The sequence below is a fragment of the Sturnus vulgaris genome, chromosome 11, assembly GCF_052056855.1.
Source record: "Sturnus vulgaris isolate bStuVul1 chromosome 11, bStuVul1.hap1, whole genome shotgun sequence".
Classification (NCBI taxonomy): domain Eukaryota; kingdom Metazoa; phylum Chordata; class Aves; order Passeriformes; family Sturnidae; genus Sturnus; species Sturnus vulgaris.
In genome coordinates, this window is record NC_142253.1 from 8,834,189 (window position 1) to 8,851,868 (window position 17,680).

The 17,680-nt window shown below is 39.8% G+C and overlaps 1 protein-coding gene across 4 annotated transcripts in view; it reads left to right on the forward strand.

Moving 5' to 3' along the window:
* The window catches only part of ARIH2 (ariadne RBR E3 ubiquitin protein ligase 2), a 34,360-nt gene that overhangs the window by 2,221 nt on the left and 14,459 nt on the right, over positions 1-17,680 (forward strand). For 2 of the 4 annotated variants that reach the window (XM_014872712.2, XM_088171370.1), the window contains 3 exons: positions 1,735-2,082; positions 14,720-14,787; positions 16,460-16,523. In XM_014872712.2, the coding sequence (XP_014728198.1) occupies positions 1,834-2,082; positions 14,720-14,787; positions 16,460-16,523 (381 nt within the window). In that variant the 5' untranslated portion in view covers positions 1,735-1,833. Of the gene's footprint in view, positions 1-1,734; positions 2,083-12,025; positions 12,202-14,719; positions 14,788-16,459; positions 16,524-17,680 lie in introns of those variants that run through there. The other 2 variants (XM_088171371.1, XM_088171372.1) reach the window with 2 other exon arrangements.

Consider the following 17,680-nt stretch of genomic DNA (forward strand, 5'->3'; position numbering starts at 1 on the left):
GTGGTGGCTGAAAAAAATTGTTGCACACTGGGCTGTTGATAGTCCACACTGGGGTTAGAGGCTCAAATAAGTCATTCTTTTAACATAAGTTTTAGTAGGTAAAGATCCATTACTTCTTTTATGCAAGAGCTCAGTGCCAATGCAGATTAAGCCCAGACTCTAAGCAGGGTAGAGGGAGGGACAAGGGCTTGCCTTGTGTCTGCCAAATCAGATTTCACATCTGTCTCCTTCCAGTATGGAGAGACTGTGTGTCTGTTCCCCTGAAGTCCTGTGGAAAGCAGTGCTATAAATTATTTGTGTGCTACGTATGCTGTGGATAGCTAAGGAATCAAGAGGCAAATGAAAGGAATGAACACCAGAATTCAGACGAGTCTTCAGCCTCTCTGGAGGTCTGTATCTCCTGAAATCACTGAAGTCCCTCGAATTAATTGTACATCACATCTCTTCCTGGTTGTTCTCTGCTGCCTAGTCAGGTGACTGGAAACAGGAAAAAAAAATGGGTTGAGGAAAAATAATGAAAATTCGTGGTTGAGATTTCCTGTACTCTAAAGTCAGGATTATCAAAGCTTGATTATGGTTTCCCCTGCAGCTACAAATTGCAATACTGAAGGAATATATTTGAGTGGCAGAGCTGACAACGTAGTAATGTAGAATGGGAATGTATTTAAGGAACCAAATATGTGCTGCTTGTGGAAAATAGAGCTTTAATTTTAATACATGTTTTTATATGTAAAATTTGGTTACAGCATTGTTCTAGTTCTTCTGTATTTAATATATTCTCTCTAAATAATTTGGTTAAATAGAAATTTTTGACTAAATATGAGATGACCATAATTCAAGGTTGATTCATGCTTTACTGCTGAATCTTTTAGAGCTCAAATTCATGTGGTTCAGTTACACAAGCAGATGATTTGTAGTTCAGATAAGTATCAGACGTGTGAATTTTCCAAAACAAGTGAGAATCTTAAAAAAAAAGAAAAGTTAGTTGTTCTGATTCTTCTGTAAGAGCTGTCAACACCCGAGCATAAATTTCTACATTCAAAAGGTAATAAAGTATATATTGAGAAGGCAATAAATAATAATTTTATTCCCCCCTTCAAATATAAGGCCCCAGCCACATCACATCCAGTAGAACCAATTTAAAGCAATGAACTAGTTTCACAATTTCTTTTGAGATGGTATTGATGATTGGTAAGTTATGTGCATATGAGAGATCTGTTTGCTGATCTTTTTTCCTAAGTCCCACTTAATGTCTGTGGTTCTAAAGCAATATGGATTTGTACAGAATATCACAGGTTGCCTTTCTAGCTACTATAGGTCATAGGTAAGAGGTTCATGTTTTTCCTGTTGATTAAACAGATAGGATGCTGTTCTTCAGCATTTCAGGGTTTTGATAAAAAACTTTGTCATAAATTCATGTTTATCTCTGAGAAGATCTCTGGTGAAGGTTATGCAGCCTGTTTCCAAATGTCAGAAGTCATGGAGCCTGCACTGGGGACTAGGATGCAGTGTAATAACCCAGTCTCCAAGGATTTGAACCTGTCCTGCAAGAGCAGCCTTGGCTTTGGAGGTGCAAGAGTCACAATGGATCCAAACCAGGGACATGCACAGCAGAATCCTCTTTACTGGGCCTTTGGGTTGGTCTGTTCCTAGCTGTTTGATCACCTATTTATTGTTGACATGGCACCTCTTACAATTTCTTAGGCACAGAAAAAATTGTTTTTCCTCCCTTAGGAGACAGAGCTCAGATGAAATCAAAAGAACGATAAAGTTTGGAGGAAAAAAAAGAAGCTGCGCTTGCTTTCCTGGTCTGCAGTTTGGCAGGGCATTAAGATGTCCGTGGACATGAACAGCCAGGGCTCTGACAGCAATGAAGAGGATTATGACCCAAATTGCGAGGAGGAGGAAGAGGATGAGGATCCTGGGGATATTGAGGATTATTATGATGGGGTAGCTAACGACGTGGAGCAGCAGGGAGCAGATGCCTTTGATCCAGAGGAATATCAGTTCACCTGCTTGACTTACAAGGAGTCGGAGAGCACTCTGAATGAACACATGGCCAGCTTGGCTGCCACGTTAAAGGTGAGGAAAGGTTTCTGCATTAACACAGGTGGAAGACAAGTCTGGTTGAACAGGCAAACACTGAGAATACAGTTGTAATGAAAGCTGTGGCAACATTGCTGTTACGGGGGATTGGAGGAGCATTATTGAAGGTCCCTTGTTCAAAACTGACTCGAATGTTTACAGTTGTTACATACTGGGGCCTGAAAAGTCTTCCTTACTGAATATTGATTCTTTTTTTTTTACAGAGTTGAGCTTCATGACCAAAATTCCTGAGTTATAACTCTTTGTATTAACACAGTGTAATGAGGGTATATAGAAAATAAATTAAACCATAAACGGTGCAGTTGGTACACCAAAGTGTTTGAGAAGATAACTGACAAATAGGAAGACATGATAAAACTCTGTAAATCTAACAAAAACATTTTTCTTGGTTGGTTCTGAGAGAATAATCACGGACTTTCAAAGACAGATCAGCTGTCATGCCAGTTATTACCAGTACTGTTGCAGTGACAGCAATTCAAGTAGAGTGAACTTGCCACCTCTTGGGGCAAATGTGATTTAATTCATTACTGATAAGTCACACACAGTATCAGCTGTGTATTATGTTCAATAAGACTTTTGTGAAATTTTCTTTGTCTTTTTGTAACTGATTACTGTAGTGTCAGTCAAAAGAGGAGGCAGGCCAGAGGAAAGCAGTGTTTTCTAAGTTCTAGGTGTGGACACTGGGTTGAAATTGCTGCTGCACCTACTTTGTAGCAAAACAAGGTTTTCTAGTGCTTGCTCTTCTCTGCAACTGCTCCTGAAAGCAGGACAGGTGATGACTTCAGCATGTGAAAAAACCGTGTTGGGTAGGTTTTGATTTCAATTCATTCTGTCTGAATCAAATCTAATTGAATTATTTATTTTAAAAATGAGAGGGATGTCTTGGTCTTTATTTGCACATCAATATCACGTAGAAAGTGTATAACCATAAAGCCTGAGGACTATGAACCATAAACAACAGGCTTTAAAGGGCACCCATAATTTGATGATTTTGCCATCTGCTGTGCTTGTTCCCACCTCAAAAAATGAAGTTTTTCTTGCTCTTAAACTTATCTCTGTAATTACTTCAAAATGTGCATTCTGAGCTCTGAATGCCTGCAGTTCCCTACAGATTGTTAGAAACTAGAGGCAACAGGAAAGTACAAATGAGAATAGTTGGTCAGCACTTCTGATCCAGCTGCCAGTTACTTTTGGTTCTTAGCAATTAAGATTTAGAGCAGCTTTTCTGTGCCTTATTGTCTGCCTTCAAATGGAACACTCTCCTAAAAGGTGACCCCTGCCATATTGTTCTCTTGAATTAAATTAGAGAAAGCAATACTTTCAGACTTTAAAATCAGGCTTCCAGGGTTAAAATTTTCAGGAGTTTTGAAGGTCTCATTGAGACCTATTATAGTTGCCCAGACTATACCAACCTGCTAGCTCAAATCTCATCCCAAATAGTACCCAAGGAGAGAAAACGTAGATTTCTTTTATATCAAGAATATGCCTGCATATTTATTTTTAAAATTAAGTGCTACACACTTTGGTTTGTGCATAAGAAGATAAAATTGAATTTGAGTAGCAGTTTGGGAAGATGTGATCTTGTAAGCCACACACTAAGGCTTTAGCCCTTGAAGTGCCACATTAACTCTCTTTTCTCCAGCAACAATAGTCCCACAGCTGCATTTTTATTGGATGTCTCTTGTGTATCTGCAGCATTTGCTTTTTGTTTCCTGGCATACGTGCTTACAATTTTTCAACAACCCTATCTTCCTTCCCCTCTCTCCTCCCCAAGGAAACTTGTGATTTTGTTAGTTTTCTGAGACAAAATGGAATAGAAAGAATTAGTATTGAATTAGCAAGCATAGAGAAGAAAGAAATGGAATGGAGCATGCTGAATTATTTATCATCATTATTTTCCATGGACTTAATGGATGTGAGTAAACAGGGGTTGACTTTTTAAAGAATTATTTTAACTTCTATTAATTTGCTTGAGCTGTAAAAACTGCTTTTTCTTTTTAAAACTACCTTTCATAATGTCTTGGGTTTCCTTGGATAGTGGTGATTGTTCTTTTGGAGCATCTAGTTAATTTTTATTTCATCTCCTTTACTCCTTTCTCTCCTTTATAATAGATACTGATTATGTAGTGCTTTTTCAGCATTAGCTCATATTTAAGGCAAAGTGGTTGCCTCGAGAGGGAAGGCTGAATGTAAATTAAAGATTATCTTCACGAGGTACAGTGTTGAAGCCAATGGATGACTTGGTATCTGAGTGATTTGCTATCACAAATTAATAGATTAATACAATTCCCTAAAGCAAATAAATATAAATGCAACGAATGGGCTTAAAGCTGTGTTGGAATGTTCTGCCACTGTCTGTTCCCGTTAGGTGATTCACTTTCTGAAGGTTAAACTGCAGGACACATTCACTTGTATTGAGTGGCTTTTTTCTTTGTGACATATTATCTACACACTTTAAAGATGAGAAACAGAATTTCGGAGATTTACATCTTCATATTTGCAATCTGTGCTGTGAGTGGCTCATAACAGTTTAAATAGAAAATATTTCATTTGCTCTGCTTATTAACCCCTCAACGTTTGTTTTTCAAACAGTTTTGCTCAGCTATACCAGACTGATTGTTAAATTCCTATTTTATTTTAAAGCATTGTGGTAAAGGGTGGTCTTTGGATGCCTTCTTGGCCGTTTGCATTCCCCATGAGTTACAGCTAACCATGTTCTCATTCTTGCTGAAGGCACCGAACTGAGCAAACCTTGCACTGGCTGGTTAATGTCAGGTCAGGTGTGAACGCCCTGCACATGTTTAAAAGTTTGCATGAAATATTGAAAGAGAAGCTCTCTTCAACAAAATGCATGTGGTTTGTTTACCCTAATTAGAAACAACAGTCAGCTAAAATCTGAAGTCTGATAAAAGCATAAGACCCTGCATGTAGGTAAATGTATGTCCTTGTATCTCTTACTGTCATAGGAAACTTTTGCCTCAAATTCTTCTGGCTGGATTTTTGTCAGGTGCAGAAATCTGAATAGAAACATTAGTGCAAACAAAGCATCTGTAGACTAAGTCAGCTGTGCTGTGTGACAGGCCTGCAACTACATTAGTGGTTATTCCAGAATCATACAGAAGCTAGAGACATTTAGTAAGTGTTACTCTGAAAGTTTCTCCCTAATTTTGGTTTTAGTAAGAACTGTGAGTTCATCGGTTTTCAAGGAAAGGAAGAGGAAAATCTTCGCTCCTTGGTTAGTGCTGTTAATATGAAGATCTGAGGAAGGTTCCATTAATATCCTGACTAAAATTAGGACAGGTGATCTCTATTGAAACACCCCAGAAGAAAATCTTGAATTAATACCCAAAACTGTGCTTTTCTGACCAAAAAGCCTGTGAATTGAAGTAGGTCACTTTTAATTCCTCAAATTAAAACCACAGTCAACACTTGCGAAGGACAATGCTCTCGAAAGCAGTGGCCTGTATTGCCTGCAGACAAGCAGTTCTTTTTAAGAAATAAATATAAGATACTGTATCTTTCAAAAATAATGAGTTAAAACGGTATAGTAGTAACCTTGCTTTTGAGATAACTCTGTCAGTGTCATTGAGTCATTGTGGGTCCTGGAGTGGCTTATCAGTACATGCAAACAGTGTGATACTCAGCAGTTGTACAAACAAAGCTGAGCCTGTCACTGGCAAGCAATTAAGTGTATGATGATGTCATATTGTTTTTGTTTGTTAATGGTGCTTCCTGGCTCTGCTGAGGGTCTCCATACATTTCTGCAGTATCTGTAATGTTTCAAATAACTGGCAATGGTTTCTCTGTTTCAGTGATGAGGTGGATTTTTCTAGTGTTACCTTTTTTTTTTTTTGTTATAAACCACTAGATAAAACAATTGCCATTAGAATTTATGAAAAAAAATTTACCTTGACTTTAGGTGTTAGCTGATTGTCAGTCATGAGGAAACTCTGATCTTTCTACATATACAAGCTAGCAAGGGAAGATAGTCATGTTGTTCTACAGACAGTCGGTACTGACGCCTTTCCACTAAAACCAAAGGAATTGTAAGACTGAAGAACTTACACTTTTAAATTCACTAATTTGAGTGATCTGCTAATATTTATCAGAGAGCAAAAAGCTTATTTCCTGTGCTTCCAGAAATTCCAGCTTGTGATGTGTGTTTTTTTAGTTCTGTTTCTTGAAGAGTAAATCTTGGTAGATGCAAAATGTATTTGATATCATGACATAATTCTGTTAATCAGTGTTATCACTACTGATCTTTTAGAGATAAACCAGTTTTTAATATATTCTGGCTCACTATACTGATGTTGCATCTTTTCATGGAACCAGATTAGTATTTACTCATGAAAACACAGCCATCTGAGGCTGTTCCACACACTCAAATTGCGCTGACACAGAGCTGTTAGTTTGTAGAGCTGCTTGGTGAGAGCTGGCAGTGCTCCTTTGCAAATACCATCTCCAGCCGACACAGGGTCATGTGCATGGGGACTGGCAACCCATGTGAGCAGCCCTTCCTGAAGGAGCCTATTCCCTGCAATCACAAAGTGTCTGTAAAGAGCCACATGTCAGGACCTGTGTGTGTGTGTGCCCCTCTGGGCTGCTCTTCAAACCATGGCCCAGAATGTGCTGTGGGGTGCTGCTTATCTGAACCAACCTGCAGTGCTGCAGTGTCATCCTTTCAATGCCATAATGACTTCATGGAACTTTCTGTAATGTAAAATGACAGCGTTAAAGCCTCACTGAGCCCGAGTATCTCAGGTGCAGGAGAAGGATTAAAGCCCCTTGAAGTATTAAAATGCATGTGTTTCAAAAATTTATGTTCAAAGTTAAAGTCCATAAGCACTAATATTGGTAAGTATTAGTAAGCAGTAAATATTTAAATATAGTTATTTATAAATGGCAGAACCTGATAGGGAAATTTGACTTTTTCACAGAACCCCTGCGGTGCTGTTTTGCCAAGATAACACACTGTTTCAAAGTGCCCCTAAACCCCTAGATTAGTCAGGACATGCAGGTTTATATCTATACTATGTTCTGTATTTTAACACCAAGCCAACATTATGTGTGACATACAGTCTGAAACTGTAACCTTTAGGATCCCTCCTGTTTGAGATATATCTTTGTCCTTTACCTGCTTTTTGTTTCAGAATAGAAAGATGCAAAAGTTGCGTTTTTGCCTACACATTCACAATGTCTGTAATTCAGTAATATCAAGAGGACATGAGTGTGTCTAACTTCAGTGTAACTGTCTTCAGTGTGTTTTGTTTTAGCTCATATAAGTATTTTTGTTTTTTAAAAATGTATTAAGTTTTGTAGACTTCTGGTCAGCAGAATAAGAGCTGGCTGGAGAGCCCAGACCTTGCAACCTTGTGACACCTTCCTGGAGTCATTTGAGGAGAGAAAATAATTTTGTTACTTACTGCCCAGGAGTGCTGAAATTCTCAACTTGACTGGAAAAATGAGCCACAAATGTAGAGGATGATTATAGCCCACACATTTCTTTGTGATTCACACCTTAAGTGTGTCTTACAGCCAGTATGACTCTGCAGTGAGCAAAAAAATCTGTTCGCAGCTGTTGATGAGTGTGATCTTGGTGGGAGGTAGAGGCAAGACACAAGTCAATAAAAATGCCAAAACAATCTCTCACTAACTGTTTCATATTGCAAGCTTACAGCTGGACATCATGATCACAGGAGCAGCATGAAGCAGCTGAACACTTTGCCAAATTTGTGCTGTGCCTATTAAGGATGGTGCAGCAGAAACAAGCTGTGTTGTGCGCTGTGAAATGTTGTGCAAAGCACATGTTCCTCCTCTTCATCTTTGTATAACAAAAGTAAAATGCCCTTAGCTGGGGTTGTTGAGTGAAGGACTGTGTTATTTGGGACTGAGCAGGGATTACTCACTGCAAAGTTACCTAAGCCCTGCTCTGCTCTGGCTATGTGCACACACCAGTGCTCCCAGTTTGGGTTGGCTGCCCAATGTTCTGAGCCCCTGGTCACAATTGTGTGGCTTTAGGTTATTACCAGACCTTCCCTTCTTCCCTGTGAACCTTCTGAAACATCCTCTCTGTCAACCAGAAGGAATTGTCCACTCTTCCTGTGTTTTGCTGGGAAAGCACCTCGGCAGGGGCTGTGCAGTGGGGTGTGTTGCTGGGTGCTGGCAGCATTCAGGGAGCACAGTGCAGCATGTGCTGGGCCCTGATGTTCTCACACTGTGTTGCTTTGGAAAGAATAACTGCAGGGAGGACAGCTGAGGAGTCTCATGTCAATCTTCTATCCATGTGCTGTCTTACAGCTTTCTTGCTGCATTTCTTTCGCTCTAAATCTTTCAAAGAAGGGATCTCATAGCTGTTTTGTAATAATGCCTTCTGGCATACCAGCTTGCTTAAATGTTTCTGTTCTTTTAATATTTATTTCTGAATTTCCTCAGGAAGAATAGCCTAACAGCTTGAGAAATACGTATGTTGAGATTTCCTAGCTGAGTCCTACTGATCCTGTTTTTTGGCAGCTGCAGCTGAAATTGTTGCTGTCCTTGTGTAGGAGAGTGGATGGATTAAAGCAATGTGTAAATGTGGGGAAAGAGCTAGAATTTAACCCCATATCCCCTTTCTTCAGCATGTGGCCAACTAGGTTATGCACTGATAGCTTCACAGCTGTAATGTAACACCAGCAGTGTTTATCATTCCCAATCTGCAGTCTGCCTCCTAAATATGCTTCTAATCTTACAGACTGACACCAGGTCTCTGCATGCCAGAAGGTGAGTGACAGGGTACAGATTAAAACCCTGTGATGAAGCAGAGCTTATGTAGTGCTGTTTGACAAAACCTTTCCATGGTATTGAGTGCAACTACTGTCTCTTAAATGGCATTTCTTACCTGCTGCAGCCTGGAGTCTGTAATCAGGAGACGATCTGAAATGTCAAAGAAATTATAATCAATCCTCTGTGTGAAAGCTAAAGATTGAGGGCTTTTTCTCTTTTTTTTTTTTTTTTGTTTTTTTTGAAATTGACCGGACACAAGAAAAAGAAATGCAGTATATATGATTTTGTTGTAAGACTGTCTGGTTTTCCTATTAGATGAAATTAATTTGAGTTCAATTTTGAAAACTATCTTCTTATGCTCAGAAACCTGTAACAGATATGAAAGATTTTGCTACAAGACTTTGAACACTTGGGGTGTTTATGGTAGGTGATGTGAATCATATCTCAAGCCCCTGCAACCTCCTGAGTTTTCTACTAGGATTACATATTGGACGTGTGCTTACAGGAAATAGATCAAAGAACAGAGTGTGGTCTAGAAAAAAGCTTTGGGTTGCCCTTTCTTAATTCTTGATACTTCTGCAGTTTTCTGAGAAACCCTCCAGTAAAAACAGAGCAGTCACGTAATTTTTCCAATGGAGCATGGAGGGAGTCAGATCTACTTTCCACAAGAAGAAGAAGTATAAAATGAATTTTTTTTTCCATTTGTGGACCACTTTCCTTACCTCAGCATACTGCAGTAAAGCATGTCTGAAGGGATTTTTTCTTCAGCGAAATTACTCAGTACAAATTATGGTTTCTTTCTAAGGTGTTACTCTACTGCCAGCTCAGCTCAGTCTCTATTTTGCCATAGTTTCTCACCAACAGAAACAATTTGGAGGTTTTTGCTCTGTGTGCCTTTCCTGTTGTAAAGAATTTTAGTGTGTTTTTAGAGGTTTGGATGCAACACACAAACTAGTATCTTTTGAAGTTCATCCTTTCGTTGTAGAACTAACAAAAACTATTTGTGGATTAAAACAAATGCTTCTCAAGATTAATCCTATTTGCTTAAATCTATTTGTATAAAAACCGTTGATTAGGGAAAACAAAAGAAATAGAAGCTACATTTCTTTATGCCAGATTTGTGTTCTTGTTGGTGAGATATTTCAGTGCAATCTTGATCTAACAGGAATAGTCAGCTTGGTGCAAAGCCGTGGGATATCAGCTCCAACCAGACGCTATCATCTCCTACTTGTTCTGAATTGAATCTCTTTGAGAATCATGTGATGATGGTTGTTTTAAATTCCCGATACCATATCCCTGCAAAAAAGAGGATTGAAATGCACTTCCAAAAAATAGGCCTTTCCTTGGAGAAAAGTGAAATGAACTCATGAGATATGCATGTGATATAAATATGCTTGAGCAATTTAGTAGAATATAAACTCTTCAAAAGATGGGAATTTTTTAGCATTTAGGAGACATTTCTGTCTGAATTAGCAGTTGCCAAGGTGGTATGGTTGAAAAGATTTTCTGCTGTAAAGAGATGAAACATCACCTCTCCAAACACCTTGTCTCATCTAAGGAAGCAAGTTGAGACAATTGTTTTAGAGCCCTCTGAACACAGCAAGGTACCTGCAGGGATTCTTTGCAAATTCTTTTGATATTGTCTTGTCCTAAAGAGTGCCAGACTCTCTTTCACACTTCAGAAGTGTGAGAATGCTGCTTATCTTGGAGACTAAAAAACCTAGGAGATAAATGGAGATGGAAATAATAATGAAAAAAAAAAAAGTTGTGCTCTCTTCCAGAAAATTGATAGATTTGTGTTTGATGCAGTGGCATTACTATTTTGTTCCGCTTTCAGAATCTGATTTTGCTCAGCACTATGTAAAATCTTCAGACTTTTTTTTTACAGCTCCTGTAGAGTCTTTTCCTTATGCAGAGCAGCTTCCTCTTGGCACCCTTGCTTTGTGCATAGGGGCTGTGCCCCTTTTCCAATGCACTGATCAACCTTTGGTGCCCATTCCTGGCAATCAGCAGTCCATAAGTCAGGGGTTATACTGCTAAAGGTTTGGAAGAGGCTTCGGAGGTAATAAAGTTCCTGTTTTAAAATAAAGCTGGAAATGGCAAATTGGATGAAATTTTCTGTTCAGCTTTACTGCCACATCATGGAGAAGGAAGTCTGGTCTTCAGTCAGAAATTTTCCAGGTTCATATTTGGACTGAGCTGATCTTTGATATTCAAGTTTTAACCTGGTGGCAGAGAAATAAGAATGAGGAAAAGAAAAAGAAATAGCATGAATATTGCTTTCAGCTTCTAAACTTTGATAAATTTAATCCCAGATAGAGTAGTTCTGGAGAAATCAGGCTATGTAGAAGCACTGGCATAATTAATGGATTGCAGGCAAATACTGAAATAGTGCAACATATAGAATATGCATTCCCCTTTGCACTGGGGTCTGTAGAAGTATTTCACTGAAAGAAGCTGCTGCCAGCAAGACACCAAGTGAGCTGTATTACTGCCTTTTTTGGTCCTTAGGATTCTGAAATGAGAATAGGAAAGTTTAAACAAGGCAGACAATTTATCAGAGGCATAATTTTTTTTAATGTGTTTTGTGTCTGAGACAAAACATTACTGTTCCTGAGGTCTTGTGGCACCCAGTGACTGATAGGGTACTGAATCAATGCTCTTTCTGAAGTGTTTTGTAAGTTTGAGATACTTCATTGGGTGAAACTCCTGGCTGTCCAGGAAATGCTTCACTGGACGGTGTGCCAGCAGTATCAGCTTCTGTATGTTGCTTCTTCAGTACTGTCAGATAATAAATTATGTATAGATGGACCAAACTTCTGATTGCAATGGTATTTTTTTGTGTTCAGCATGTTTTTGCTCCTGCTTACAAAGAAATATTTCAACTGTTCTGGGGTGTTATTGTGGAAGAACTGGCTGACTTGGTACAATCATTCAGTCATTGTAAGTGTTCAGTCATTGAAGAGAGGCTGGGGAGCACTGCTAATCAGTAGAAGCAGGCTTTTGTTAAACATTTGTTTTTCTTCGCATGCTTGTTTTCTGGAATCTCCTCAGTAGTGTTGGCCCCTGATGGTATTTACATTTGTCTTCTGAATTCCCAGCCTTGCTGTTGGTGAGTAGGACATAGCATGTGGTGAGACTCCTCTCAGCAGGAACAGCCCCACGGTCATCAGTTGTTTGCTCCTCTCCCATCCCTGTTTCTTACATTTTGAATGTTACCTATCTTTAATCTGTAAGCACTAGTACTTCTGTGCCAAGGAGACTGTGCATATGTTGCTGCAACTGTCTGACTCTGGGACTTCTGTTTTGCAAGATCACATGTGCTCCGATCAGGTAGTATCAAAAATTTTTCTGCTTCAGGGCTTTTATGAAAGTGGTTTAATATCATGGATCAGGCTTTATGAATTGAAAATTTATGTTTTTTATATTCTTGGGTGTTTTGTATTCTTGTGGGCTTTTATGATGAAAGTACTAAAATTAGCACTATGGCTGATCCAGTCGATGCTTCCTGTTGGAGTTAAATAGGAATAGTCACAGAAGCTTTGTTACTCTTCTAGATCTGTTAGTCTTGGCATCCTCTGGAGCATTAATTCCACATTTTGCCTGACATATAATTTGGCTCAAAAGCATTTGATTGTGTTAGGATAGTTTGTTAGATTTCAGTAATGTCTATTGGTATTTGTCTTTCCCTTTCCGTACATATTCAGCCTTGAAGTACTTGACTCCTCCTCAGGAAACAAGTAACTCCATGGAATCGTGATGCTGCAACAAATGCTGTACCTCAGGCTCTGAAAATCCAATGGAAAAATACTCATTTTACTATGTTACAAATCAGCTTCCCATTTAAGTCCAGCAGTTTGTTTTCTTCTGTCAGTTCTTCCTTACTGCTACTGAGAAATAGTTTAATTACTGCTAAAGAATGATTCATTAGCATGTGGTTTGCATTTGTAGGAAGCCAGTCTTGTAGAGACCACATTCCTGGTGCTTGTTTGTTTTACAGACTCAAATGCAGATGTTTTCCTTGTAGAAACAAGTCAGAGGTGTCTGTCTGGGTTTGCCAGGCTGGGGGCTTAAGATAACAACCCATCCCAGGCTGGCAGAGTCCCTTCATCCATGCAGACTGTGTGTTGGCAGCAGCAGCACTGTGTGCCACGCTCCATCTAATCACAGGCTTCTGTGCTGGGAGGGAGGGCAATGCTGCCTGGCAGCCTTTGTTTTCAGAGGGTCACATCACATTGCTGGTAAAGTTCAGGAAGGTGACATACCAGATCTTGTGCAGTATGAGCTAATGCTTTGGTTCTGCTAGAAAAAAGGTTATTTGTACATTGAAAACTGCTCTTTTATTAGTGGGATTTCTTAGTGGCCAGCAAAGTGGGCACGTCAGAGTGTAGCAAGGGGTAAGAGTCAATTAAACACCACATCTGCTTTGTGTGTTGGTGTTGCCCTGGTTTAATTCACTGACTGAACCATCCAGCACTGAAAAATGCCCGTGCAGGACCAGGGCAGTATCATGTGGCAGCAATAGGTCAGTTGTGTTGTGAAACCACCTCTTCAGCAGGGTTGACTGAGAAGAGTAATGAATATGCTTCTTCTAGGTGTGCAGAGCCTGACTGTTTCTGTAGGAGTGACCATTGCTTGTTTTTCCTTCCAGGATTGTGCTGTCTGTACTGCTTCGCATCCTGTGATTCACCTGTAGCAGGATTCAAGAAGGCCTATGGCATTTCAGCCAATGATTTGGGCTGACAGCTTCTCTAGGAGAAAAAAAAACAACTCTTCCTGCAGCTAGAACTGAAGGAGTTGTTTTCTGTGAGCAAATTAGACAGATGCCTTGGTGATAGCTCATCTTGGAGTCTGCAGGAGGCAGAGCCCTTTAGTGTCAGAGGGTGTTTGAATGCACAATGTGCAAACAACAGACTTGCCCAGGTGCTTCCTAGCACAAATAGCAGTGAAGAGAAAGGCATTGTCAGCCCTCTGAAATCCTCTGGAAAAGGTCTGTTGTTTGGAGGACACCTGCTTTGTTTGAACTCTAGGACCTGAAGGGATTGAGAAGCAGGGTGAAGGTCTATTAGCTCAGCAAAATGTCCGTCGTCTTGGTGGGTAGGAGTCTCTTAGTGCAAGCAGAGAAGTCTGTTTTCTTCTGAAATAAACCAATAAATAAAATGGAGGAGGAGTTGTTTGCTTGTACCCTTGTAGCATGACTTTAAATGTCATGTTGCAGTACTCTGATGGTGCTCAGGCTAGCACGGATTGTGCTACTGTTTGCCAAGAGTCCACGTAATGCAAGCAGCTCTGCATGGAAACAGGCCCTGTCGCAGTAGTTCTCTATCTTCCTCTCCACTCCAGCGTGCAACTTCTCTACAGTGAAGGGCTGGCAAAATGCTTTGTATTTTCCCCATAACCTTTGCTATCCCAGTTTGTCTGCATTTGCAGCCTGTTGCTTCTTTTCCACCTCAGGAAGTGGTATCTGTCTGCCCTGGAGTTCCTACTTTGCACATTTAGTGAGGACCCTGATCACAGTCTAGTCTGGCCCTCTGGAGTGGTGATGACCGTCAGGACTGGATGTGGGGCTTCCATGAGCAGTTAAACTAATCCAGTGCATTCTTGATTCCTTCATCTCTGTGCTATTGTAGCAAAGTTAGTTTTTGGTACACCCATACTTCATTCCAGCTTTTGTATTGCAGATGTACTGGCTGTGAGCATCGTGTCTAGCAATTTTATGTGAATTGATTATCACTGGGATATTGTACTGAGTTTGTACAATTCTTTATATGAAAATCATACTCCTAAGCAGAGGTGTAGCTTCAAAATGTGCAAAATTTGACTTTTTTTTTTTCTTTTATTTTCCACCTAGGTATCACATGCTGTTGCAAAGCTAGTATTAGTTAGTTTCCACTGGCAAATCTCAGAGATTTTGGAAAGGTAAGTGTAAATAGTCTTATCTCATCTGTGCTTAGTCCTTTCCCCCCTAACTTTGCAGAAATGCTCAGGGTGCTTCATAGGTGTATTTTTTGGCAATATCTTTGGACCTGCAAGCAGGACACACAGTCCATTTTAGAGAGTAGAGGAAAACCACTGATTTGTTGAGGCTGCACTGTCTGTAAGTAATTTTTAAACAGGGAGAGGGTAGTAGTGGTAAATGTCTTTCAGTTTAGGAATTATTGTTATGCTAGGAACCCTCTAGATAGATCTATCTTAAGTTTTGACGTAACAGATTGAGAGTGCTGCATCTATATTTATTTAATAGACATAAAGATAATATATGTTCTGCCTTGGACATAGGAGCCATAAACCATAAAGGAGAAGTGACCCTATACTGATGTGGTCTTCAGTAGTACATTCACACTGAAGTGTGTGTTCCTTTTGACCTTAAGTGATGTTTTTTTCCTAAGCTGGCCAGTATTTGAAGAGCAGGAGAAGATAATATGAGAGAACTGAGTGCTGCAGCTCCCTTGTTTGGTCAGTGTCCCTGTAACAAAGCCCTCCAACTGATTTCAGAAAGAGGGTTCAGACTCGGCCCAGACATATGTGAGAAGTGCATTGGGAGGCACCGCTGGCTGGCAGCCCCTCCACAAAATACTGGCTCAGAACTGAACATTGTCTGAAAATAGAGAGCATATCAGATTGACTCATTCTGCCCAGACATTTTTGGCCCTGTAGCTAACAACTTCATCTAGAGAATGCGTCCTGCGTATGGATGCTGTTGCTTCCTTGGTTACCATGTATCCTGTGAAAGCTTTTCTCTGGGGTTCAATAGGGTGAGATTCCTGCATAGCAGCTCAGGGTGATCCTGCAGGTTAACTGATGAGACTTAAGAGGAAAGTTGGGGGAGGGTTTACTTCTAAAATGATGAATTTGCAAGTTGTTCTCCAGTTGGTCTAGTCCTCAAACTTCTCTCTTGATACAAAATGACATTGTGAAAAGAAAGTTCACTAGTACAACTAAGAAGTGGTGGTGAGGAAGGAGGACCTAGAGCAAGGCCACAACAGTGATGCTGCTGTTTCTGAATTCAGTGAGATATAAACATTTGTCCACAAAGGAAATCACAAACAGTAAAATGTGTTTAATTCTATGGCTGCTGATAGACAGAATCATATGCTTAAAGAGTGATAGTCTGTCACAGAGTAATTACTTAACTAGACAATAGTCTGGAGTTAAAGTGAGACTTAATTAGGGCATCTTAATTTTACAGAGGAATAGGAGACAGTCTAGAACCTCACTGGTGTGTGCTATTGTGGAAAGTGGCTTAGGACTACTCTAGGAGTGTGGATGGAAAATCCTAGATTAAAAATTATATTTCAGGGGAGGGAGATAATTGTAGAAAAATATTCGTCAAGATGTATAAGGGAAATATTAATCCATTACCAAGAGAAGTAGTATTACTGGTTCTGAATAAACCCTCATAAAGTTTTGTTGATGGGAGCTCAGCTCTCCATATGAAGGAGCCTCACACAGGAGACATTTCCACTTTCCTTGTTGAAACGTACCCTACTATTTGCACAGAGACAACTGTTTATTCAAGCAAGAGGGATCAATTTAACGATGTAAAATGTATTCAGAACTTGATTTGATCGTTCTTCAATTACCTTTTCAGGCACAAGTCTAATGCTGCCCAATTGCTAGTAGAAGCTCGAGTTCAGCCCACCTCATCCAAACATGTAAGTATGTGAACTATCCCGTCTGTTCCCTTGGCAGACACCTCTGACCCCCCTCATGGGGGATTGCATTACTAATGGCATGCTCTGTCCAGTGTTAACCCTTTGCAAACTCAGGTCTGACACCCTGATTCATTGCTGGGTTTACTTCTGAAATGAGAATCTATTCAAGAGGTCTCTAAATATATTTATATATTTAAATAGCAGCTTTGCTGTTGGCTTGCATGTAGTGTTCAAGAATTACTTTCTTCAAGAAAATCAGGATCATTTTTTTGGCATGAGTGATGGCAAACAGTGGATGGAGCAGAGTGCTTGTGCTTGGCTGCTTCTTCTAATTCTGTTCTCTGTTAAAAGACACTGAAAGGAAGTCCTGGCTGCACAGAGTGAGCAGAGCTTGTCTGTGTCTGGAACAGATTTTTTGAATTTTTTTATATTTTCTTTTACCTTTTTAATCTTTTTTTATTTATTTGCACTGCTCAGCTCAAGGATGCTTAAGCTAAATTTCCCAGTGAGTTGTGTTGCTGCTGAGTCAGTCAGTGCTGATATTTGAACCAAAAACTTGGTTTTTGTAGCCAGGACTACACAGATCTTCAGATACTTCCCCCTCCCCACCTTTAAGCAGAAACTTGCTGTTGCATGTTTATAGATTTCATTCACGGTGGGTGTCTTGGTACAATGCAGAATTACCCTAGGAACACATTTCCATGTGTCAGATTTTGAGTGATAAAATACTACATCTGGGAAGCACTCTGGGTTGTGGGGGAGAGGAGACCTTAAAAGCCTGATTTGGCATCTGAGCTCTCTTGTAACTAGCAGATAGTGAAAAAGCTAAGTTGACAGAAGTGTAAGCTTCATGGGCTCAAATTATCTGCCTAAAGTCCAGGGAAAAATTTTCACACACCTGCAAATTAGTCCATGTATTTCAAGATTTATCAAAGTCTTGTATCAGCTGTCACTTGAGTATTCCCCGTGCAATGGGCCATTCCAACGTCCTTGGCAGGCAAGGTGAAGACCATCAACACATCATTTCAGTCAGGGTCCTGGGTTTGGACCAGACATTTTCCCAAACTTAATTTACAGTAACTTTATATTTTGCTCCGAGGAGGTAAGAAGTGGTACAGGAATCTTTTTTGCCCAATGTGGCAAACTGCTATACATAT